Below are 24,945 nucleotides of genomic sequence, written 5' to 3'. Positions count from 1 at the left end.
CAAGGAGCTTGCAGTCTCAAGTGGGGAGACCAACATTAATCAATTACCCATGATTATGGAAACTAGCACCCCTGAGAAGAGCTCTTGGGTCTAGATCATCAAGCCAGCCGAGAGGCGAATGCTCAGGAAGATCATATGAGCGCGAGGCACCCAGGCCAGGGCCAGCCTGGGGATAGACAGCTGAGTGGTCTGCTCATACATTGGAGCAGGGCAGGGGTCAACCACTTTGGGAAAGAGGGGAAGACCTGATATTGGACCTTGAGGGATTTTTGCCTACAAAGACCAATCACTTGTCTACTTTAGTCCTGGCCCTGAGGGATATGCCTACAAAAGAAACAGAGAAGGAAGGGGCAGCTAGAGTGAGGAGACCAGTGTCTTCCCTGCCTTGTGACATCCCCTTACCAGGTATCTCACCCATAGTATTATACTTAATCCCCATTTTATAGATGATGTAACTGAGTCCTGGAGAGCTCAACGAGCTAGGTGTAAGGTCACATAGCAAATGACTCTTCTGGTTTGTCAGGAGCAAGGGTAAGAGTGGCGGAGCAATATGGGATCAAGCTGCAGGGAGGGGGGTTGGGGTGATCATCGGGAAGGCTGGATTTGACATGAAGGAGCTGGGCTTCAGTTAAGGCTATTGACAGCCCTGGAGCAGAGCAGCAGGTGATCAGATTGGGACCTCGAGAGGACAAATTGACAAACCTGAGGAGTTGAAATTTCACCTCTTGGGTCCTCACTGGGATCTGGAAGGATCCGAGTCCCCAGTTTGAAAACTTTTAGCTAGGTGATGTGTTGTGAATGTTTCTGAGACAAGGGTCCCAAGTGAGCTCAGTAGCTCTTCCTATAACCACACTAGGGATCAAACTGCTGGGCCTAGGACACTGCTCAGTGGTTCCTTCCATGGGTGCCACCCTGGAGACAGTGAAGGACACGGAGTCAGGACAGGCAGCTGGTGTGGGTGCTCCCAGCAAAGCCTAGGATGGAGCCATGGGTGAGAGTGGCTGGAGGGCATGGGAGGAGTCTACCTGCTTTACTGTGGATCCCTCATTCCTTGTTCAGACCCCATGCAGGGATCTGAGTCGTCATTATCTCAGGCCCCACAGATGTGAGGTTGTAGGTTAAAAAAAAAAGTTACCATAATAGAAGAACATTAATGAACTGACCACTTAAAAGTAATATCTCTCCTTGCCCAATGCCAGCATCGATCCCCGCCGATCACTGAACATCTATGTCCAGCAGGTTCTCTTTGGTGGTTGGGTGGGGTCGGCAGCTGACCATGCAATGCCTAAGAATTGGATGGTGAAACGGAAATCTTGTGAAAATTGTGGGATTTAATAAAGCCAGTCAAAGGGGACATTGGAGGACTCTTCGGATGCCCCACGAAGTCATAGACAAATGAGAACCTTAATCGGCAGAGGTAGGCTGATGAACAATAGAGGAGAAAATTAGCAACAATGGGTTTATAATAAGAAAGGCTAGTCATGGTGCTATGACTGAAATATGAAATGGAAAATGTCATATTCCACCAGCATATAATTTTGTTCAAAAAAGTATCCCCCTCCCCAACCCAATCAGTACTTGCTTTGTCCTTTGATCACTGGAAGTTTTCACACATGGTTGTAATTATAATCTTATTTTGGCCCAATATGAGATTCCATTTTCATATTTTCAGTTTCCTTTTTCAGAATAAAATCCCAGTTGGAAACCTTTTTTCACTCACTATTTCCTATGAAGTTTTGGCCCCTGCCGTAAGTGGATGCACTTGGAACGGACTGTTCCTGGCCCAGTTATCGGGGATGGCCACGGAGAGCATATGTGGTCAGGGTTTGACACTGGCAGAGATTACAGGAGAATAAATGAATGAAGGAGCGCATGACTGTGGGGCGCCTTCCAAAGTCACGCACTTTCGCTTTGCAAGTCTCTTGCTCCATTCATTCATTTATTCGACATTTAATGAGTACCTGCTGAGCCAGGCGCTCCTGTAGGCGCTGGGGATCCAACTACCAACAAAATATACAAAAATCTCTGCCTTCATGGAGCTTATATTCTAGTGGACCCACTGGCCAATCTCTCCCCCCCCCACCCCTTACTCCCTTCCCAATATTGTAGCTTCTGCCCCTGGGACCAACATCTTTGCTCAGACACCCAAACATCCACGGTTTTACCAGCCAAGTTAGATTAGGTTATGTTACAGTAAGAAGCAGCAATGTTCTAATTCTTGCTCATGCCACACATCCAAAGCGGGTCGCGCATGTTGTCACATAACACAGGGACTCCTAGGTCCAAGTAAACAGAAGCTCCTTGTGGACACGTCTCCACAATCACCAGGTAACGAGACATGGCCAATTACCAGCTTTTATAGTTTTTGCCCGGACCCTACACCTTCAGTAGTGCTGGCAAAGACAGACACAAAGTCAGCTGCCCACCAGTTCTTACAGCCCACAGGCCCGCCTGTGTGCCAGTCCTCAGAGGTGGGTGCTGGGAGTGTGACAGCCGGGTTCCAGCCTGGGGCGCACATGGAGTCAGCGGCAGAGCTGGCACTCGGGCCTGGGAGCCTTGACTCCATGCCCAGTGCCCTCAGCCCACACAGCCTCTCCGTGCCATCTAAGGGGACAGCATGTGGTAGGGAGCAGCCTCACAGCGTGGCACAAATTCCCCTGGGACCTCGGAGGGAAGCTAAAGCAATGACTATACTCTTCAGCCAACACCTAGGCTGGGCACCATGGGAAAAGGGGTCCCTAGGTGACCAGGTGGCAGGTCTGGGGCTGTGGGTGGCCATAGGGAAAGCCAAAAACACAGGTAGCCGGGTTTGCTCAGTGGTTAGAGCCCAGCCACATAGAGAATCCATTTAGTGCCTTTCAATGAGGCCACAGGAGATGCTGGCAGCTCAGCAGGGAGCTCATCTCGCAGAGGTGCCCCTGGAAAAGGTGGGTGTAAACTGAATTTGGGTAAATGGAGTCCAATTTTCCCAGCAATGGGAGGCTCATTTCTGAGGGACCCTCAGTGTGCAGGGACTCCAGCGTTGGAACCGCATTGCCCCCCAGGGAACCCATATCTGTCCCCCTGTCAGCCAGCGCCCTTTCTGTGTATTTTAAACGCCTACTCCTTAGTGTTCTACATCAGAGACTCTGTAGACCGGAGGAGCCCCACAGACAGCCCTTCATTACCTGGAGGCTCCACATTTGGATGTGCCTCTTTCTCCCTCCTCCGGAGGTCCAGGCCCAGCCTCTCGGCTGAGGCCTCCGAAGCCAGGGGTGGCTTGGGCCTCCCTGCCACCCGCAGGGCTGACTGCCCTTGATGTCCCCACCGGCCGCCTCCAGGGCTCTCGGGCCGTGTAGACACACTAAGCACTGAGAAGCCTGGGCACTTCCTGTGCTGATCATCCCCTGACTCCCCACCAAAAAGACTGCAGCTGTCGGGGATGGAATCCCACAGGCTTCGGGCTGAAATAGAGGGACTTGCCCCACTACTAGATTCTCTAACTGAGCCCATAGCCAAGGCCCGTTCCCATCCCTGCCACTTTCCATCCCCCTCGTTCCTTCATTCACCCGCTCACTCACTCATTCACTCATTCATTCACTCATTCATTCATTCAACAAGTGAGCTCATGCCATTCATCCATTCAGTTCACTGTTGAGCATCAGCTATGGACCAGACGTGGAAGAAACTGAGTTCTGGCCTGGAATCTGAGGAGCTGACAGCCTCCTAGCTGGGTGGGTGCAGAAAAGGAGCGACCCAAGGCCTCGGTGCAGGGTCCTGTCCATCTTGTTCACCTCTGTGGCCCAGCCTAGCACAGTGTCTGGCACACAGTGGTTGCTCCATACACATCTGTTGAATGGGCACGCAACGCATGGATGTTGAGATGGCTGACCTGAGAGGTGCCAACTGTACTAGCGGGGGCAATCGGATCCAGCACGAGACTCTTGAGAAGGCTTCATGGAGCTGGTGGCATTTGAGCTGGGCCTTAAAGGATGGGGGTAGGGGTGGCGTTCCTGGCAGAGCCAGGAGCATCAAAAGAGATATGGAAAGTCAGGCTTGTCTGGAGAGAGAACAGGCAGTCTTGACTGACTGAGCATGGGGTGCAGGTGGGGTGTCAGGAGCATGGATTTGTTACCTGTGTCAGCTGGGTATGGGCCCAAGGTAAAGAGATTGAGAGGAAGGAGACCAGAATGTGAGAACCCCAGAATTCTAGAAGCTTAGAACAATCAGACCATCAGACCGGATCCAGAGGTCCTGCCCCACTTTGATGGGGGTGTTGGTGCAGGTCTGTGATGAATGGTGCTTGAAGGACAGGCTTCCAGCAGGGGCATGACAGCATGGATTTCTAGCAGGGCCGGTGACAGAGGAAAGGATGGGGACCACCAGCCCCAGGTAAGTGGGCAGAGCAGCAGGTAAGTGGGCCAGAATTGCTCGGTGGGCTCAGCCTGCGTCTGGCCCAGGCCTGGCTGAGCCCACTCAGCCCCCTACCTCTGTGGCCACAATCTAGGGGAGCCTGGACAGGGTGAGGCCCCCGCAATGGCTTTCCAGTGGAGGAAGGAGGTCTGCCATACTGTCCCTGGAACAACGTTGAACTGGGGATGGAGGACGGGGCAGATTCCATCTCCAAGGGCAGACTCAGGGGTTACTGACATGGGCGCTTTGGTAGAGAACCAAGGATCTTCCCAGCTCTGCTGGCTTGGCAGCCTGCACGGGGGTCACGCGCCCAGGAAGTGGCCCTTTCGGGGAGGGCCCATGGAAGAAGGCAGAGAAGAGAAGCCCTCAGCTCCATCAGGATCTGCCCGGCTCCTGCCCACTCACCCGACAGGCACTCTCTCCTTTATCCCGCCAGTTTCCTAGGTGGGCACCATCATGATCCCATTTTATAGATGCAGACGCTAAGGCACAAAGAAGTTAAGTAATTTGCTCAAGGTCACACAATATGCAAGTAGCAGAGCCCAATTGACCCAACGCCACCAGGAAGTGGCCATCCAGGGACTCTGACCCCAGGCAGTACTCTAGGTACAGGGACCACGCAAGTTTATCCCTGTGCAATCTCTTTCTGAATATTCCCTGGCAAGGGAAAGAGGAAGGAGGCCCCCCTCTGTGACCCTGGAGGCCTGAGGCAGGCATTCCCCACGACAGGCAGGGCCCCAACACTCTCCTTTCCTGCTCCTTTCCTTGCACGCCCTTTATTGCATCTAAACAAGTCACACCGTACCTGCTGCAGGTACCTGTTGTCAGCCTAGAACACTGCACCCCAGGCTGTTGCAGGGCCCAAACTCGGCCCCAGGCCACAGGCCTCCCTCCCCAGTGACATCTTATGGAGCTGCGGGGCAGGCAGGGGCTGGCTGAGCTCAGGGCACAGTCGGGATCACAGCAGCAGCTTGAGAGGCATCGGAGCCAGGAGAAGCCCCAAGTCCCTAAGACTCACAGCCCCCCCTTTCACCAGGCTCCTGGTTCTCCCTCCGCCTCACCTTCCCTCCTCCCTTCCCTCCTCCCCTCCATCACTCTCTCCTGTGCTCAGCATGGACTGGGAGGCATCTGGGAAGGGAAAGGACAGGCTTTGGGGGAAGGCTGCTCCCTGCCTCGGCCAGCCTGACTGCTCGCCAGCTGTGTAATACTGGACTCGGGCTTCTCTGCATGTCAGTTTCCCCATCTGTCAAGCGAAAGTGGGTATGAGCATTGGTAATGATTATAAAACATTAGAATCTGGTAGGTGCCCTGTTAAGAGTTCCTCCTCTGAGCTGCCCTGTTCAGGAAGCTGGGACACGGGCCAAAAAGAGGGAGATGTGCCTGCTCTTCTTACAGATCTCACAGCCCTGGGTGGTGGGGGAGACAAGCCATTGCAGACGGGCAGTTACAGTGCTTCATGATGTGGAATGTGGAATGTGATAGACAAGTGCTCAGAGGCTGTGGAAGCCCGAGGAAGCCACATCTGATGGACTGGGGTATCAGGGGAGGCTTCATGGAGGAGGTGACAGTGGAACTGAGCCTTGAATGGTGAACAGGACTGTACAACAGAGAGGAAGGCAACAATCCCATAAAAAGGCTCAAGGATGGGAAAGAACCTGACCTGTTCAGGGAGGCTGCTGACATTCATTCCTTCATTTATTTTACTTTTTAAATATTTATTGAACACCTACTATGTGCTAGGCATTGTACTGGATACTTTATACATTTTATTCAATTTAGTCTTCATGGTGCCTGTGAGATGGAATCCAGTGGCCCCTGCACTTACTCAGTTTTATAGATGAGGGGACTAGCATTCAGGGATTAAATGACTCACTCAGGATGATCGAGGCAATAAATTATCCACTAGGATTCAAATCTAAATTTGGCTCCAAAGAGGCCTGTCTGAAGGACAGCAATTATTTGGGATTTGTAAGTTCTAGACCATTAAGAAACAGTCTTGGTATTTAACATGGGAACCTCCTAGAACCTGGGTAGCACTCTCAGGGCTCAGGCTCAGCACATTTTATTCAAAGAAACAGTCCGACACCCCACTCATTCAAAGCTTTCTTTCTGACTATTAAAGAATATCAAATGGGGTGCAATTTGTAACTCAGGGCACCCCTTCTTAAAAATCCTCTTTTCTCCCCAATTCTCCCTGTGGCTATTCTAAGGCCTCTAGCAGCCCCTCCATCCCCATGCCCCAACCTGTCCTTTCTCCCAACTCATTCAGCCCCCTTTCAGTTTTTTCTCATCCCTCTAGCCAATTTTCCAGATTCAGCGTCATGTAAGTCAAGGACCTGGGTGAAGACAAGTTATATGGCAGATTAGGGGAAGGAGGTGGGGAAGGGAACACATTGACCCTGATGCACTAAATTCAGCCCATATCACCCCCTCGGACCCGCTCACACCGTTCCTGTGGCCTAGCCCTCACTTCTCACACTGTCCTGGACATAACGTTGGTGGCTTCTTCCCTGTCCATTCCTTCCCAGGTGTTTCCTGTGGTCTGGTGCCCACTCGAGGCCCAGGCTAGGATGGTTGGAGGGCGAATGCTCAACATTATTTGCTCTGGTCCCCAACTGTCACAGGGATGGCCCTGGGCTCCTCCCAGGAGAAAGCCCTACACAAACTCTCATTGTGCCCCTGTGTGCTTCAGACACCCCAAATTCATGAGCAAACCAAATACATCTCTTTTGAGACCTCATCTGCAAGATACTAATGCACCTGATAAGATTGGCATGAGGATTAAATGAGATAATATATTTGCCTGGCACATTTTCAATGCTCAGTAAATTTCAGCTGCTCTTACAGTTCTTGCCCCAGTCCCTAACCTGCTCTGCGGCTAGACGGTAAGCCCCTTAAGGACAGAGCTGTGCCTCATCTCCCCATCCCCAGTGGCAAATTTAGGGTTTGGAATGCAGTCAGTGCTTATCAATGCTGGATGAATTGATGAAAATATGCATTAATTGGGCCCCAAAGAATTTCAAGTTTATGCCTTCCAAGGGGGCTGATACTGTTAGGGAGCCAGTTCTGAGTGAGTTTGCCCTGTGTTATCAGCATTGCTCATCCAAGCACCACTCCCCAGGTGAGGGGCGCCCCCAGGAAGCCTGGGGTGGGCACCAGGGGCAGGAGGAGAAGACTGGGTTGGATAAGATGCCCTTGGCAAGACTCCACCCCAAGATGGACTGAACCTGAAGCCCAGGTTCACCCCACATCCGGGTGCTTGTTGCCTGCAGCTGCGTTTCCCAGTCAGCATTCTGGCCAGGAGGGAGGGAGAGTGGGGGGCTCAGCTCAGGAAATGAACCCCACCCTCTTGTCCTGACCCCTGGGAGTAGCCAGGCTTTGCTGCAGCTAACAGGACAGAGAGCTCTGGGCGAAGGCAGCTGGGGTTCCAGCAGCCCCCCACTGGCTCCTTACCTGCCGCCTCCGTCAGCCTGTGGGAGACAAGCGGGGGCTGAGAGCTGCCTGGGCTGGAGCCACCAGGGGAACCTAATTAAGGACACGCCGGCCTGGCAGAGGGGCGGGAGCACCGAGGATCCCAGCGGGACAGGGCGTGAGGAGGACCTGGAGGGAAGAATTCCCTCCTTTGAGAAAAGGCAGAGTAGTCAGCACTCATGGAACAGCCTTGCAAGTAAATGGCAACAGGCCACCAGCCCGCTCAGAGAAAACCCAGGGAGCGCCTGACCTCGGATGCATATTCCACACCTTTGACTTCACCTCCCACCCTCACCCCACCCTCAAGGGCGGGGTTACCCAGGAGAGTCTCAGGAGCCCACCAGGTAATCAATGTGTCGCCCTAAGAAGGGCTCGGAAGTCTTTATGTTGGAATGATGACGGTTGTCCTTTCTTTTATTACTTAACCAGCGCTGAGGGCACAGTGGGGAGCAAAGACAGGCATGGCCATGCCCTCCAGGCGCACGGATTCTAAAGGGCACCACAGGCAGCCCCACAGAAACAAACGTACCCCCACAAACTCATGGAAATGCCCGACGGAGAGAAACTGACTGAAAGAAACTGAGAGGCAGACAAAGGATGCTGAGCAGGGGTGGTCCCTGCCAGGGGGACCCTGAGATGACACCAGTAGGAGGTTACTAGTTTGACAGTGGGTCGTGGGGTGAGACTTCCAGGTAACGAATGACACGTACAAAGGAGGGAGAGCAGGACACATGGGAGGGATGGAATGGAAGCCGGGGAGACCCACAAAATGTGATTGGGAACATGGTAACTGGTGAGCTGGAAGGGACAGCAGGCCCAGACCACACGGGGCCCCCGGCCACCTTGGGGAATTTGGTCTCTATGTCTTCAGGCCTCAGTTTCTCTACTGTGAATGGAAAGAAACAGAATTCCCACTTCTAGTCCAGCATTATTGTGGGTCATTAACCAGAAGGGCTTGGGGAAAAAGAAGAGAGTGACACCCCGGCTGCCTGTGGGTCTAAAGTGAGGGAACTGGGCTGGGAGGCGATGGGCCTCTCCTCACTTTCCACCCTTCCTGTCTCCTGCAGACCCTGAAGGCTGAGTAGCCAGCGGGATGCCCGGTCTGCTGAACCAGATGACAGGGGCAGCCCTGCCCCTCACCGCTTCCGATGTCACCTCCTTCGTCAGTGGATATGCCCTGGGTCTGACTGCGTCCCTCACCTACGGCAACCTGGAGGCCCAGCCTTTCCAGGGTAAGGACCCCTCCTCCGCTTTGAATCCCCACCCCAACAGGGTAGCTGATGGACATTGGGCAAGTCCTGGTACCTCTCTGAGTCTCAGTTTCCTCACCTGTAAAATGGGGATACCATTTCCACCCAACGGGCCTTGAAGCTGGTAGCCAGTCCGGTCAGGATTTGAGCCCAGGTTTGGGCTCAGCCCTGCCAACTGTCCCAGCACTATTTAGGTTCCACAAGGCATGCCCACCTGTGTCAAATGGCCGGGACTCCACTTTCTCCAGGGAGTCTCACAGTGGGAGAGGCCTCGAGGCTCAGTGGAAGCCAGGAGTTTCCAGCCCCAACTGTGGCTCTTGTCCCTGTGACTTTGGAGAAGCCACTTTCCTTTTCAGAATGAGGACACTCCTCTGCCTGTCTGGACGCCAGGGTTTGCAGAGGAGCAGATGTGGTAATGCGAGCGGAAGGACAGTGTGGAATACAGTCTGCGAGTATGAATCACTGGGCCGGGCAGCCAGGGCTGTGGACGGATGTCTGCCTGCAGGAGTCATTTGTAAATCAAAGTCCTCTCTTTCCACTTAAGAAAGGGAGTTACAGAGAGGCTGGTTGGGGCCAGGATTCCCTCTCATCCACAGCTGATTGGGGCCTTCTAACCCCCAAGCTTCCTGTTATGGGCACCAGCCCCCAGCCCGCCCTGGTTCTTAAGCCATTTCAGTTCCCAAAAGAAACCTGTGGGAAAACCTTCTTTCCCTCCAAAATCTCCTGGGCAGAGCTAATGACCCTGTTCCTCTGGTTAAGAAATCTTAGAGAGGGTGGCTTTAAATGGGACCCACTGGGGACCCAGGAGACTAAATGACTGAATAACTCTGGAACAGTCTCATGGCTTTCTAAATGCATAAAGACCCGGTCCCCCCATTTTATAGATGAGAAAACTGAGGCTCGGGGAGACAGGAAGCAGGGGTTTGTGGAGGGCTCGCTATGGGCCCAGCGTCTTGCTGCCGCAGTGTTGGTGGGCAGATTAAATGAGATGCAACCTTGATCCTCTGTGTGGTCCCTGAGCCATGGGCATCACTGGGGAGCTACTTAGAAATGCTGATCTAGGCCCTGCCCCGGAACTACTGAGTTAGAGTCTGCCTTTAACAAGACCCCAGGTGATCTGTGTTCTCTTAAAGTCTGAGAAGCACTAAGGCAGAAAAATGTGGGCACATAGCTTTAAAAACAGTGGCTATTTTTTCAGTTTTCATGATGACCCGTCGAGTTGGGCTTTTTTATCCCCATTTTACAGATGGGGCTGCGAGACTTAGAGAAGCTAAATGCCTTTTCCAAGGTCACCAGGCTAGGAGGCGTGGCAGGGCCCAGATTCAAACCCAACTTTACTTCCTCCAACGTCCCAGCTCCTGGGAGCCACGGGTAGCAAATTCGCCACACACGTGTGTTTTATTAGGCCCACAAAACGGGTCACATAAAATCCAGATTTCTATTCTATCGAAAAGTCAGAAGCCCTGACCACTGTGGCCTCACATGCCTGCAGAGTAAGAGTTGGCTGGGACAGGGGAGCCGCTGTCCCTTTCCCAGCAGCCCCACTGCTCACAGAGTGCCTGCTGCTCTACTTAACCCCGCCTGGCCACAGAGCCATGAGGTCCCAGCCCAAGTGCTCGCTGGCCTCCTCTGAGTGGCAGTGAGCACCATCCTAATACCTGGCAGACCTAGGCTTGGGTTCCTTCCCAGGGGTGGGGGGTGCAGGGTGGGGCTGGGGCACCCCGTGATGCTGCGCCCTGCTCGGGCAGGCCTCTTCGTGTACCCACTGGATGAGTACACCACGGTGATCGGCTTTGAGGCAGTCATTGCTGACCGGGTCGTAACAGTACAGATCAAGGACAAAGCCAAGATGGAAAGTGGACACTTCAATGCCACTCACACTCGAGGAGCAACTGTCACAGGTAAGGAGGCAGGGCCTGGGCCTGGTGAAGTCTCAGGCAGACTGAAAGGGCAGCAATAAGATAGGATAGAAAGAGCACTAAACTAGGAGTCAGGAATCCTGTGTGCCTTTGGGCCAATGATTAACCTCTCTGAACCTAACCTTACTGTCTGTAAAATAGAGGTACTCTCTCCTGTTCTCATCTCGAAAGCATGGTGAGGATTAAAGGAGGCAACAAAAGGGTTTTAAAGATATTTCTCTAGGACAGTTAAGCTCAGAGGTTATGGAGTGAGTTATGGAATGAGTCGCACCAGCATCCGACTCCCTATTCTGGTGCTTGCAGGTGGTGTAAGCTTAGATAAGAAATTAATATTATCCATAAAATGAAGTTAATAATTATGCACACCCAAAGCTCAACAGAGAGCATGTATGCAGAGCACTCATCACAGTCCCTGGTACCCACTAAGTATTCAAATAGTGGCTACTTATGCCTGTTATTGAAGATGCTGAGGCTCAGAGAGGGTGAGTGACTGGCCCAAGGTCACGCAGCATGTTGGTGGCAGATTCAGGGCTTGAATTCAGACTGTGTCATATTATGTAAGAGGTCCTTACTGTTGGATCTATAATCTAAGTGATGTTTGTTCATCTGATCATTAAGACATTCGAGAATATTTTAATGAACATGTACCATGTGTAAGGTGCAAAATCGCCCTCCAGCTGTTGTGACCACTCACAGCCTGGAAGAATAGCTAGGTTGTGCCTAGAAGAAACCGTGAGAACAGGTGGAAAGTGGCTGGGCCAAAAGAGATCTGGATAATGTCAGAGGAGGGGAACAAGGGTACAGATTGGGGTCCAGGGATGTATTCGTGGAGGGGTTGGATGGATGCGTAAGACTGCCTAAGTAGGGACAGGGGATAGGCCTTTCAGATGAAAGGACTGAGCAAGAGCAAAACCATGGATCCCAAAGGCGGGGATGCCTGAATGCAATTCTCATGGGATGTAGTCTGCGGGTGGAGAGGAGACCCTCTGTGGGGGTCTTGTGGGTCCAACTCTCCCAGTCCCAGCAGGGTACAAGTACACAGGCCTGGCTCAGACCCACACAGGTTCAGATCCTGGTTCAACAAGTTAGTTATTTGCTGAGGAACTTGGCCAAGTCACACCCCTCCGCTGAGCCTGTTTCCCCATCAGCCAAGTGGGCTACTCAGACCTAGGGCACAGCAAGCTGGGGGGGGGGGGGAGTTAGAGGTAACACATGCGCAGCTGCTGACTCCAGGCCTGGCACTTAGGAAACATCCTGCGAGAGGGGGTGTCCATCATCCCTGCTTCCTGCGCGCTGGGAAAGGTGGCCTTGGATGAAGATTTGGAGCGGATCCTGTTCGTGGTCAACCTGGGGACCATCGCCCCGATGGAGAACGTCAAGGTCTTCATCAGCACCTCCTCGGAGCTGCCCACGCTGCCCAGCGGGGCCGTGCGGGTCCTGCTGCCTGCTGTCTGCGCCCCGACCGTACCCCAGTTCTGCACAGAGCATGCTAGCCCCTCCAACCAACAGGCACAGGGGTAAGGAGCCCCTGGCCGGACAAGGGGGCAAAGGTCAGGTCTCAGGTGGACATCAGGGAGTCTGTCGGGTGAAGTCAGGGTGTGCGGGGTGATGGAGATAGAGACGGAGGGGAGGCTCAGCACTAGAGGCCACCACCCCCTGAGTGACCGCTCCTCCCCTGCTCACTTTAGAGCACTGGCCAGGAGTTCTGGAACTTGGACAGCTTGGCGTTAGAATTTCCATGCTTCCTTCCCTAATGCGCTTAAGACACTGAGCTGAGTGTTAGGGATCCAAAATCATCACGGGTCCTGCCCTTTTAGAACTTGGTGGGAAAGATCATTATCCAATTAATAACGGCACGAATGTGGAACTATCTGTGTACTTGCATGCATAATTAATTATGTGAAAATACAATGAAGGAGACATTCATTGGGCTAAGGGTATAAAAGAGGGACCCAAGCCGGGGGTCCTGGGGCCAGGCCAGGCTCCCCTGAGGAGTGATATTTCAGCTGACAGCTGAGGGATGAAGGCACAGAAAGGAGCATTCCTGCAGGAGAGAGGAGCAGAGGCGAAGGCACTGAGGTCGCAGGCTCGGGGGTGTGAGCAGCAGGCGGGCCGTAGCAGGTGGGAGAGTGAGGGAGAGAGGTAGAGGGCCGATGTGAAGTCAGACTGTGTAGGACCTTGGAGCCTAGGGTGAGGACACTCGTCACAATAGGGAAGCTGAAGGCACAAGCCAGTCTCAGACCTAGGGACACCAGCTTGTATGTTACCTTTGTAAGCACTGCCACAGGCACCGCGCCTTGTGAATTTGAGAGGCAGGACCTGGCGGAGCTGGGGACATCCAAGACTTTGGCAGATCAAGGAACTAGAGGCCCAAGGGGCCCTGATGCCCCTGAGGTGACCCCAGTAAGCTTATTCCTGCCCATCCCGGCAGCTAGAGTTAGCAGAGGTGCTCGTGGGAGAGGCCTGCAGCAAATCCCTACTCAGTGTATGCCCCATGATCCAGGGATCCCAGAGAAATCCCTTCAGAAGTTTGAAAAGGGAAACAGATGAGGATCTTCATGGTGGTGGTGCCTGTGGACAGGGGGTGGGGGCAGGAACAAACAAGTACAGTATAAAACACATGACGTAACAGGTGCCCCCATAATAGGATGTAACCTTTTCAGTTTAAAATACATTTGCAACCAAATGCCACCACCAACATGTGCATATTAAGGGCATACATCGAAGACCTTAGAGGGCACGCTGGTGGGGAGGGACCAGATCATAGGGTAGGGACAGGGGACGACACAGAAAGGGAGCCAGAAACTTGAGCACTACGCAGGGGACAAACACTTTGCTAAGCGGCCACGAAAAGCAGCTGTGGCATTCTCACCCCCATTCAATGGGTGAGAAAACCAAGGCTTGTGCGAGGGCTCCCAGCTCCCAGACGAGCAGGGAGTCAAGACGGGGTGTGATGTAGTCGAACAGGAGCCAGACAGACTGGGTGAGGGCGCCTGCTCTGCACAGTCCCGACTGTGGCACCTTTGGCCGAGCCTCGGTTTCCCCATGTGGGAGGTGGGGGAGACGAGGGTCCTGCTGCTTTCTTCTGGGGGTCCTGGTGAGAACAGTGCGCTAACGCTGTGGAGCACCGAGCCTGGCCCAGGTGGCGGTGCCTGGGTCTGAGTCCAGACTCTCCTGGGATCAGGCCGAATGGGAGAGTAAGGGTCTGGGCAGGAGGACGCAGCCCCCTTTAGGGCCGGGCTGCCGAGGAGCCAGGACTGCCTGGGACTCACCATCCTCTCCATGTCCTCTCACGCTGCACCCCCCTTCCACTTTGGTCCTGGCTACCCCCCTTCTCTCCTTCCCCCCTCCCCCTCCTCTCGGTCCCCTTCCCAGCAGAAACAGGCATTGCTTCAGCACCCGGGCCCCGGACTCCTGGAACAAGTTGTTCCTGGCGACTCTCCTGGACACCGAGGTGTCCAACCCCATGGAATATGAGTTCTGCTTCCAGCTGGAGATCCGGGGGCCGTGCCCACTTGCAGGTGAGGGAGCTGCCCAGACCCAGGCAAACACCAGAGGGACTCAAGGCCCCCTGGTGGGGAGGGCTGTAGGCCCAAAGCTGCCAGGGATAAAGAAGGGGAGGGAGGGGAAGGTGACAGGCCCAGATGGATGACATCCTGGAGTATGGAGCTATATGGATCCTTATTTCCTGCTCCCCAACATACAGCCCAAAGACAAGTGCCTCCTAAGGATGGGTTCCAAGGCTGTCCCCACCCCATCTCCACAACTTCCTTGGGAAATGTCCCCGAGAGCCTGGTGATTGCTGGTCCCCTCCCAGAGGTTGCTTCTTGGTTCCCACCTGCGCAGCAGAGTCACCAGGGATCTCCCAGAATCCTGCCACCCAGCTCCCGCCCGAGCTTCTGGGGCTCTTGGTCTGGGATATGTCTTGGGTGTTGGGTATTTTAAAAGTCCCAACGTGCAGGCGGCATTGGGAGCCATTGTTCTCCTAGTTCTGTCTCCAACCCACTCAAGGTTTTAAGAAAATGTGGCTGCCTGTCAACGAATGTGTTGTCAGAGCAGCATGACATTCCGGCCTGAGAGGCGTTCTGTGGAGTGTTCGCTGATGGAGCGTCCAGCATTTTCTCTCTCTGGCTCTATGGGGAAATTGAGGAGACCTGTCTATGGTTACATAGGAGCAGGTCGGGAGCCCCTGATGCAGCTGGAGTGTCATCTCTGGCTCGCATCTCAGCGTCTCCCACCAAGCCCCTGTCTCTCAGGGCTCCTGAGCCTCTCCCACCTTTCTGTGCCACTCAGGGGTAGAGAGTCCCACCCACGAGATTCGAGCCGACGCTGCCCCGTCCGCGTGCTCCGCCAAGAGCATAATTATCACCTTGGCCAACAGGCACACCTTCGACCGGCCCGTGGAGCTCCTCATCCACCCCAGCGGTACTGTGCTCCAGGAGGGCCCTGGGCTGCGGGGACGGAGGAGGTGCTGACCCGGCGGGGCACAGACAGGTGGCCCTTTGCCCAGCCGTCAGCCAGGGAAAGGAGAGGGGTGCGTGGCAGAGGAGAGGAGACCAGCCTCCTAGGAAACTTGCCTCAAGCTGGTGGAATTGAGTGTCTCCTGCCCCGGTTCTAGCTCCAGAGGCTCCAGGGTCTCGTCCACCCACTGGGGCACTTTGTCCCCAGGCCAGCTGAGCCGAAGATCTTTGAAACCCAAGCTCAGTGAGGCCCTGGCAGCTCTGAACACCCAGGGAGCAAGTCCTTTGTCTCTTTAAGATTCCTAGAAGGTCAGGACCTGAAAAGATCAGAGCCGTCAGTCCCACTCCCATTTTACAGATGGATAAACTGAGGCCCAGAGAGGGCCAGTGGGCCAGCCATGGCCACTAGGTGCTTCTGCCTCCTAGCTAAGGAGTCTTCCCACGGCCCCACACTGCTTTGGGCAGCCAGGGCTCCTGTGCCCCTCTTCCTACTAGGAGCCCCTCACTATGAAGATCTTGCCCCCAGACCCGGGCCCCTGGCATCACCCTCACACTTGGACGAGTGCCAAGAGTTGATCTCATCTCTGCAGAGCCCCACATGCCACACGTCCTGGTGGAGAAAGGGGACATGACCGCAGGAGAATTTGAGCAGCACTTGAAGGGAAAGACCGAATTCATTAAAGGGATGAAAAAGGACTGTGGCGCGGAGCGGAAGGTGAGTGTGACTGAAGGAGAGTCAGGGGTGGCAGGCCTGGGTGGCACTGGGGACTTGGTCTTCACTGGACCAATGGGGGTTCTGAACCTGGGCGGAGGGGACTTGCCTGAGGTCACGCAGCAAGCTGGTGACAGATCCTCGTCAATGTTTCCCTTGGTGGGCCGGGCACTGCGGGGCAGAGGCAAATGGACTTCCAGGTGCAGCAGCCACCCTGGCGCTGTCCTCACGCATCCTGCCAGGTCACCTTCTAGTGCCTAAGCCAGGAACCCAAGGTACCAAGGAGCCAAGCCAGGCAAAATTCTAGGCTGATGGCAGAAACAAGCTTGGTTCTCCCCAGGCTACTTTACCCCCAAGTGACACCCAGGAACCTACAGCTGTGTACTCCCAGCTCCTTCTTTACTCTCGGGCCTCTGTTTCCCCACCTGTTAAATGGGTCTCTTGCTGTTCCTTCCTCTGGGTCCTTGCTGGCTATTGCATAGACAGTGAAGGCAGAGCGGGAGAGCCTGACAAAGGTCCTTCCCCCTGCCCGCCCTGTCCCCCACGAAGCTAAGAATAGAGGCTCTCAGCACCGGGGCGCGCGGGGAAGAAATGCCAGGGGGCAGAGCGGCAGCCGCAGATTTTCCTGCAGCCTGTCTCCTGCTCGCTACCCTGCACGCCAAGCAGGGCCCTGGGTGCCAAGATGGGCTAAGAATGACAGCCCGCTTCTTCCTACCCTCTCCCGCATCTGGAGGAGGAAACAGGTTTAGCACCCAGACTGACTGTGGCTGGGGGCAGGGGCAGGGGCAGGGCTAGGGCCAGGGGCAGGGGCAGGGGCAGGGCCAGGGGCAGGGCCAGGGGCAGGGGGAGGAGCAGGGGCAGTCCATTCTCTCGGGGGTTGGCTGTGGTGGCAACGAAGCTAGGACTTAGACTCAATCCGAGGGGCAGGGGCGCTGGCCTGGCTGGCAGAGGACGGTGGCAACTGAGGGGTGTACAGGATCGTGTAGACAGCTTGCTGCTCACCCCGACCGTTAGAGACCCCACTGGGAGCACCTGCTTGGTAGGGGTGGGAGGGGTGGCAAAGGGGAGGTGCAGATGGCTCAATGCCCATCCTATCGCCATCGTAGATACCCCACTGGAAACACCTGCTCTCCCCGAGGTGCCCCCTCACCCAGCTGAGTCTATTGGGAGAAGAGGCGGAGCCAGGCTCTCAGAGTGGGGGTGGCAGTGCCAGGTGTACCACTGAGCTCTGAGAAGCACCGCATGTGGACAGCGTGGGCGGGGGGGGGGCACAATGGGCCTCAAAGGCTGGGGCTGGGTCCCCTCCCCACCAAGCCTTAAATCAGTTCGCTCTGGGAGCACTGAAGCAAATGAGAATCATTTGCCACCTTGGGTTGGTTATGCAAATGCCCTGTATTCTCAGGAGCTCCAGGGAGAAGCTGCTAAGTGATGAGTTTGTTGTAATTAGATCAGGGCAGCTTGAGGAGCCATTAGAGGACCGGAGCCAGGGCCCCGCTCTCTGAGAGGCAAGCATCGGGCTCTTCTCCCTGGCAGATGTGGCCGTACCTGCCTTGGGCTCTGTCATCAAAAGAGCCAGGCTGGGTGGTGGCTTTCCGCAAGGAACTCTATGAGGGAGGGGGCGCGTGATCCTTCGCCAGGGAGGGAGGCGGCATCCAGAGGGCGACCGTCAATCAGGAAGAGTGGGCGGGACAAGCTGTCAAAACTGTGATTTAGCAAAGAGGGAGCAAATGGCACAGAGAAAGACACCATGTGGAAGAGATGATGATGCAGTGAGAGGCGGAGACAAATAAAGACAGGGAGACTGAAAACAAACCAAGAAAACATGCACACACAGGTGGGTGGCAGACAGGCCCTCCCAGATTCAGTCTCTCATTTATTCATTCAACAAACGCTAAGTGCCCAGTGGCTTGGAGGCTTCGTTCTAGGCACTGGGGAATCCACATTGAAAATGGCCCATCCTGGACCGCAGGGAGCCTGCATTCTAGCGCAGGGACACCCACAAGAAGTAAACAAGTGGGCAAGGTGGGCTTGGAGGGCCGAGGGGGAGGGCTGGGGGACGTGGGAATGAGTGACAGGCCTGAGGGCTGTTTAGCCGGGCGTCTAGAAAAAGCTGCCTGAGAATGAGACCTGGTGGACGGTGGAGAACTGGAAGGGGCACAATGGTGATATGTTTGGGAAACAGGAAGGCAGCTGGTGTGGGTGAAGTGCAGGGAGCAGGGTGGGCAGCGACGAGGTGGACAGGCCGGCAGGGGTCAGGTCCTGGGGGGCTTCATAAGGTAGGAGGGGAGGCCATTGCCTCGGCAAGAGGATGGCAAGAGTAATCACGCTCCCTGCTCTACGCAGAACAGACCACGGGGAAGAAAAATGGGAGGAAAGAGGCCAGTGAGAGGCTATTGCAAGGTCCCAGGCGAGAGATGACAGTGTCCCGAACCTGGGTGGTGGCAGTGGAGACAGAAAAGAGGGCACGTTGAGGATGTATTTTAGCTGCAGCACTGGCAGTCCTTTGCCGAAGGAGTGGATGTGTGGGGTGAGAAAACCGGAGGAGCCAGGTACAGCAACCGGGACGCCTGTCGCTCAGAGCGTGAGTGGGATCTTGGCACTACGTGCTGAGGAACGGGAGACCACGCGAGTGGCGCTGGACCCCCTGAACACCCAAGTGAGAGTTTTTCTTTCCCCTCCAGACAGAAATCATCCGGAAACGCCTCCACAAGGACATCCCCCACCACTCTGTCATCATGCTCAACTTCTGTCCCGACCTCCAGTCTGTCCAGCCGAACCTGAGAAAGACCTACGGCGAGTTCATCTTCCTCATTGACAGGAGCGGCAGCATGAGTGGGACCAACATCCACCGTGTGAAGGTACCGGTCAGGGGACCCCTCCCCGGGGCCTAGCGCCCCAGGGTCAATCATCTGTGCTCCCCCCAACCAGCCCTTTTGGTTCCAAGAAGCCCCCTCTTCCACACCTGAACCACTTTCCCAAATGGCTCTCCATGACTAAAAGGAACAACTTTTAAAAATCAGTCTGAACAGAGACACCCACACTCAATGCGCTCCCAAAATAACCCCCTCAAGTGGTGTGAGCAGAGGTAGAACTGTTGTCCATTTACAAGGGGTGAAGTTATCGACTTCTTTCCTTGGCATTCTGCAAGCTTTGCCGAGTGCATGCTCGGGCTGAAACACCCCCGTAGGTACCGAGTACGGGGGGTCCAGCTGGGTGCTGGATCCGGACAGTAATCCTATGAGGTGGTTCCTATGTCACCATTTCCCCAAGGGGAAATCCCACCCTGAGAGTTTCAGCAACCTACCCAAGTCACACAGCAAGTGTGGTCTAAGACTAAACCCATGTCTGTCTGACTGTCCCTATGCCCTGACATCAGAGACTCACTGGACATGACCCCTGGCTTCCAGGAATGTGTAGAATCCAGTAGAAAAGAATTGGTTCATTGTTTTTCCTGAAATGCCTAATATGTGCAAAATTCTGTGCTTGGCCGTCTGGAAAGACAGCAGGTTGTAAACTCACTTCCTGCCCTCAAGGAACTCAGTCAAGCGAGGGGCACAAGCCTGCTAACCAGTCACGCCGGGAGCGTGGTCTCGCTGCTGTGGAGCGTCCTGATGGGTGCAGAAGACAGAGTAATCAACCTCCCCCAGACACCCAGAGGCATCTCCTCCCCCTCGGGAGATGTTCTCCTCAATTTCTGCATTATCCAACGCTCCCTTGTATTTCTAGCTGTGCAGATGTCTGCCTCCTCCTCTGGAGTTATGAACTCATTAAAGCAAAGGACCAGATCTTTGTTCATCTGTCTCTCCCCATGGGGACTAGCTCTGTGTTTAGGCATAAAAAGCCCTCAGTCGTGGTTCATTGAACTGGGTAAAAGATCATGGTCTAAGAGAACATGGTCCAAGAAGGGAGAGGGCTCTTTTGTCACCTGAAATTTCACTCCTTCCCTAGTTTGTGCCTTGAGCAAAAACTCTTGTTTCCAGGGCAACAGGAGAAGCAAGGAGGAAAGAGGTGAGGTGGGACCTGTGACACCAGCTAGCTCCTCAGTCTTGCTATGACTGGGTTGTGTCTGGAGGCATGAGAGAGCAATCCTATATATGCGACCCAAGTTCCTGTGTGAGGCCTCTTGACCCTGGGATGTAGGACCAGTGGGTGCCTTCTCCCCGCCTCTGCCCGCCGTCAGAAATTAATATTGGCAGGGGGAGCTGTCCACGGCTCTGGGTGCTGAAGTGCAGCTCCGCGCCCGTGTGCATTCCATCCCACAGCTGGACCAGCTTCTAAGACGTCTCCACAGTTACTCTCACTATCATGGGGTCATTAGACATCCCTTAGGGAGCACTCAGTCCATGTTCCCTCCCTATTTTCAGGTAAGGAAACTGAGCCCCCGAGAGGCTGTTTTTCCCAGCGTCACAGCGCTACTGAGGGCGCCTACGCCTTCCAGATCCTGCTTCAGTGCTCCCTTTCCTTACATTGCTGGTAGAGACTTATACATGCTCTTTCTCGAAGAACAGCTCTCTTTTCTGATTATGCCATTTCTGCCGCGTGGCTTAGTAAAAGAGAAATGCCTGGGTTCCAGGATCAGTTCTGCCACTGACTTGCTATGTGGCTTTGGACAAATTGATTCTCAACTCTGGGCTTCGTTTATACTTTCTATAAAATGAGAAGTGGAAATTAATACAGGAAGGGCAAACCTATGTCCTACGCCCCTCTGTTCCCTTCTCCCAAGCCCAGGCGGGCAGACAAATAATTGACCATGACATTCCTTTTCATGCTGAGTCTGGACTCAGTCTCTACAGTCTTCTCATCTCAGTGTTCCAGTCTGTTACCACCAGTTGAAGGGAGTTGGTTTATATGGAAATCCATTTCCTGAGCTGAAGACCTTTCCAACATTGACATTCCAGAATTCTCTGACCACAATTTCCTCCAGGGCTCCTCTCACAGTGCCTTCGCCTTGGAGTCTCTCTGGCTCTCTTTTCCAGCTCAGCTCACTGACCTCAAGGTTACCCTTTCACAAATGGCTTTGCATTGGTACAACTCATTCTGCTACACATGCCCCTTTAAGAAAAAAAGCACAGGAATCGCTCAGGCCACACATCCCTTTCCCCACTGACAATGAGGCCATTGGGGGGTTGCTCACGTCACTAATTGTGGCCCATTAGGTTGAGATTTTAGGAAAAACTGGACTTAGGGAGGCAGGAGAGAATAGAAATCCAAACAGCCTTGCCGGAGGGGAAAGTTCAACCAATTTAATTTCCTGCAGCTGCTTTCATTCTTCAGCTGCCACTTGCTGCCAAAAACATGGCTCTGAAAATTCTAATAGGTGTGAGCAGAGACAATCTGTATGGATCAGCAGCATCTCCTGCTAGCAGGAATATAAGGTAGTGGCTAATGAAAGAATCAGCAGATAGGGACTTCTCTCACAGAGAAACAAAATGTACTGACACAAGCAACAAAGACGAAGGGGGACGTTTAATGTTAATGTTTACAGAGGGGGTGGGAGAGGGGCTGCATGCAGGTCCTTCTGGCGTGGAAGTTGCCAGAATCCACTTACAGCTGTTTACTTTCTAGATTCCAGAGTGGAACTGTTTGCTTCCCTGAGAGCCACGCTGAGGTCCCGAGGCTGCCGTCAATAAACTATGTGGGCACGAGGGAGAGCCCTCCCCCTCCTGGGTGCTGTGCCAAGGCAGAGCCAACAGGAATGGAGGTCTCGGGGCTATGTTTTGAAAGCCTCAGTCCCTGTTCTTAGGTTTTGTGACCCAGCGCAATTCCTTAATCCTCTGAGCCTCAGTTTCCTTATCTGTCAAGTAAAGGTATTGGCATTAATATGCATCTCATTGGGTGGATAACAGTAGCCACTTACTGACTGTTTATGATATGCCAGGCTGGGGCTCAGAGGAGTGACATAACTAGCCCAAGGTCAAGTTAGGAAGGGTGGAGGTGAGGTTTAAACCCAGACGTGTTTAACGTCAAAGTGAATCTTCCTAACCGCTCTTATAGAGATTAGATAATTATTATAAGGTGTTTATTACAGTGCCTGACATATAGAAATTGCTTTATATTTATCACTGCCTGGGATCATCATCAGTATCATCATTCTCCCTCCTGTCATTGCCATTTTTCTTCTTTGTCATTATTTTTTCCAATACAGCTTTATCAAGGTCTCCTGGTGTTGCATAAATAGGTTAAGATTCTAATGTTCACAGGCTTTGGAGGCAAAGAGACATGTCTAAGTCCTGGCTCCACTATTTACTATCTCAATGCTCACCAACGAGTCACTCGCCTTTCTGTGCCTCAGTGTTCTCTTGTATGAAATGGGGGTAATATCGTGCCTGCTCCAAGGGTCACTTTGAAGATTAGATGAGGTAATAACGGTAAAGTACATCCTGAGCACTCAACAAATATGACCTAAAGAGAGTGTCCCAGGGGCGAATTCTGCTGCAAAAGGCCCTGGATGAGAGCCAGAAGCCTGTCCTATCACCAGTGTGACCTGGACCAGGCCACATGCCTCCCTTAGACATCAGTTTTTGTTTTGGCGGAAAGGAGTGGGTGCTCCCTGCTCTCCCTACCGCGCAGGGCCAGCAGGAGGTGAGATGTAACTGGCAAGCCCCAATAGAATGGCTTTGAAAAGTCAGACTTGCTACATGGATGAGAAATTTTATGAGATGGCTTTGGTCCAGCCTCAGCTCAGCATCAGCAAATTTCTGGATCTGGGGGGAAAGGCGATGTTGGGTGCAGATGGGGGTGGTGGTGCGAAGGCCTGTTTGGAGACAGACTCCGTGCTGGGATAATAATGGTGGTGTGTGGTGGCAGAAGTCACAGCTCCTTTCCAAATCCTGAAACTCCCTTTCTTGCCTGCCAGGATGCTGTGCTGGTGGCCCTTAAGAGCCTCATGCCAGCCTGCCTCTTCAATGTCATTGGGTTCGGATCCACATTTAAGACCCTCTTCCCTTCCAGTCAGACCTACAATGAGGTAAGGAAGGACAAGGCTGGGGCCAGGAGGGGGCGGGTGGTGAGGAACAGAGGAGAGGAAGGAAGGGTTTCGAAAGAGGCCTGCTCAAAAGCTGTCTGTCCACCCATGTAGGGCCAAAACGATACCCAGGAGCTAAGAACAAAAGAGAGGCTAACTCTGTTTAGGCAGTTTTCTGACAGCTCAGCCTTCTATCATCTTCCTCTTTAAAATAAAGACTCTGTTGGGCCAAGTAAGGGTGTGCACAGAGGGCGAGGTGACAGGGATGGGTAGAAAGAGAATGCCTATCCCAGGCCTGCCACTCACTGAAGCCTCTGTCTTAGGAGGACAATAGGTTCTGCAAGGTGGAGCCGAAGAAGTGAATAGAGAGGGGTAACAGGGTGAATAGGTGGGTGAGTGGGCTAAGAATGGGGCTCACAAGGCCCAAGGTACAATTTTAAACAACAGGACCGTGGCCCCAGCAGCATGTTCAAAATTGTAGCATCTTACCCAGGTCTAGGAGTTGGAGGAAAGGGAGGGAGGGAGGGAAGGAGGGAGGGAGGGAGGGAGGGAGGGAGGGAGGGAGGGAGGGAGGGAGGGAGGGAGGGAGGGAAACGGACTTAGGGGTTACTTTTCAATTAAAAATAGCTTATGGGTTTTTAAAATACAAAAACAACACACTTTGATTATGCCACAATTTTTAAAGCTAGATAATCAAAAAGAAAAAATTTTAAATCTCGCATGATCACATCAGTGAGAAAAAGAAAAGGAAACACAATGTTAAGAGCTTAGAATAAATCCCTCCAGATTTCGTTCTGTGCATTGACACACATTTTCAATAAAGACAGGATTAGGTCTTCCGGAAACTACTTTCTAACACAACAGCCTATCATGAGTGCATTTGCCTGCCAGTAAGTATAAATCTGCAATGTAATTCTAATGGCTGCCTGGTATTTCACTACAGACAGACCAGTGACTTATATAATTAAACCCTACAGTTGGGCACTGAAGTCGGTTCCATTTTTTTGCTACTTTTCATCTTTGTATCAAAGACTTCACATGCATCCTTCATGATTCCTTTGGGGTAAATTTCTAGTCTTGCTGGTTCAAAGGTACACATACATTTTAAGGCTTTTGACATGTGCTACCACTCCATGCACGGATGTTGGAAGAGCATCTTCCTGAGACAGGAGCAGGACATCTGATGTCCAGTGAGAACCTGTCCTTGCTGCAGTGACATTCATCCAATGCCAATAATCCTTGGCCAGAAAGGACAATGACAAGTTAATACATCGGCAGCTGGTAGCGTGTCAGGCATTGGCGGGGGTGTAATTGGACAGAACCATGCCAAACAAGTGGCCACCTATTCTTCCTGTATGTGGGGCAGAGATGAAATTGGGAACAGGACTCAACTCAAATGAGGTTGAACTGTTACCCAGGGCAGCGATTTTCACCCAGTGTGCCACAAGACTTTTAAAAACATGCAATACCTGACTATTTAGCCCAGGGCACTCTTTTCCCTGAGATTGTCAAATTAAAAAATGACAACAGCCAACACCACAGCCATCTGGTGTGACTGAATTGAAATGATACCTTTTTGTTGCTGTTAGATTGGCAAAAAATATATTTTTTGGTGTGTGGCAGCATTTTAGTAATTAGTTGACGTGTGCCACAAGATGAAAAAGGTTGAAAATGGCTGGCCTAGGGAAACAAAAGGACTCCTCCCACAAGGGGCTCAGAGCCTCCCCATCCTACATTGACCCTGGGAACTATCTCCCCTGCCTTGTGCCTTTCCTGC

General features: G+C 53.2%; 1 protein-coding gene across 1 annotated transcript in view; it reads left to right on the top strand.

Annotated features, from left to right (window-relative positions):
* Window positions 1-24,945, top strand: part of VWA5B1 (von Willebrand factor A domain containing 5B1) — a 50,157-nt gene that overhangs the window by 2,824 nt on the left and 22,388 nt on the right. The window contains exons 3-10 of the mRNA XM_081144470.1: window positions 8,931-9,095; window positions 10,862-11,014; window positions 12,279-12,549; window positions 14,408-14,553; window positions 15,326-15,457; window positions 16,083-16,207; window positions 18,886-19,062; window positions 23,061-23,171. Coding sequence (XP_081000596.1) covers window positions 8,957-9,095; window positions 10,862-11,014; window positions 12,279-12,549; window positions 14,408-14,553; window positions 15,326-15,457; window positions 16,083-16,207; window positions 18,886-19,062; window positions 23,061-23,171 — 1,254 coding nt within the window. The 5' untranslated portion in view covers window positions 8,931-8,956. The remainder of the gene's footprint in view (window positions 1-8,930; window positions 9,096-10,861; window positions 11,015-12,278; window positions 12,550-14,407; window positions 14,554-15,325; window positions 15,458-16,082; window positions 16,208-18,885; window positions 19,063-23,060; window positions 23,172-24,945) is intronic.

The sequence above is a fragment of the Miniopterus schreibersii genome (assembly GCF_964146895.1).
Source record: "Miniopterus schreibersii genome assembly, chromosome: 8".
Classification (NCBI taxonomy): Eukaryota; Metazoa; Chordata; class Mammalia; order Chiroptera; family Miniopteridae; genus Miniopterus; species Miniopterus schreibersii.
Note: the sequence above shows the minus strand (reverse complement) of the source record. Positions and strands in the feature narration are given on the sequence as shown.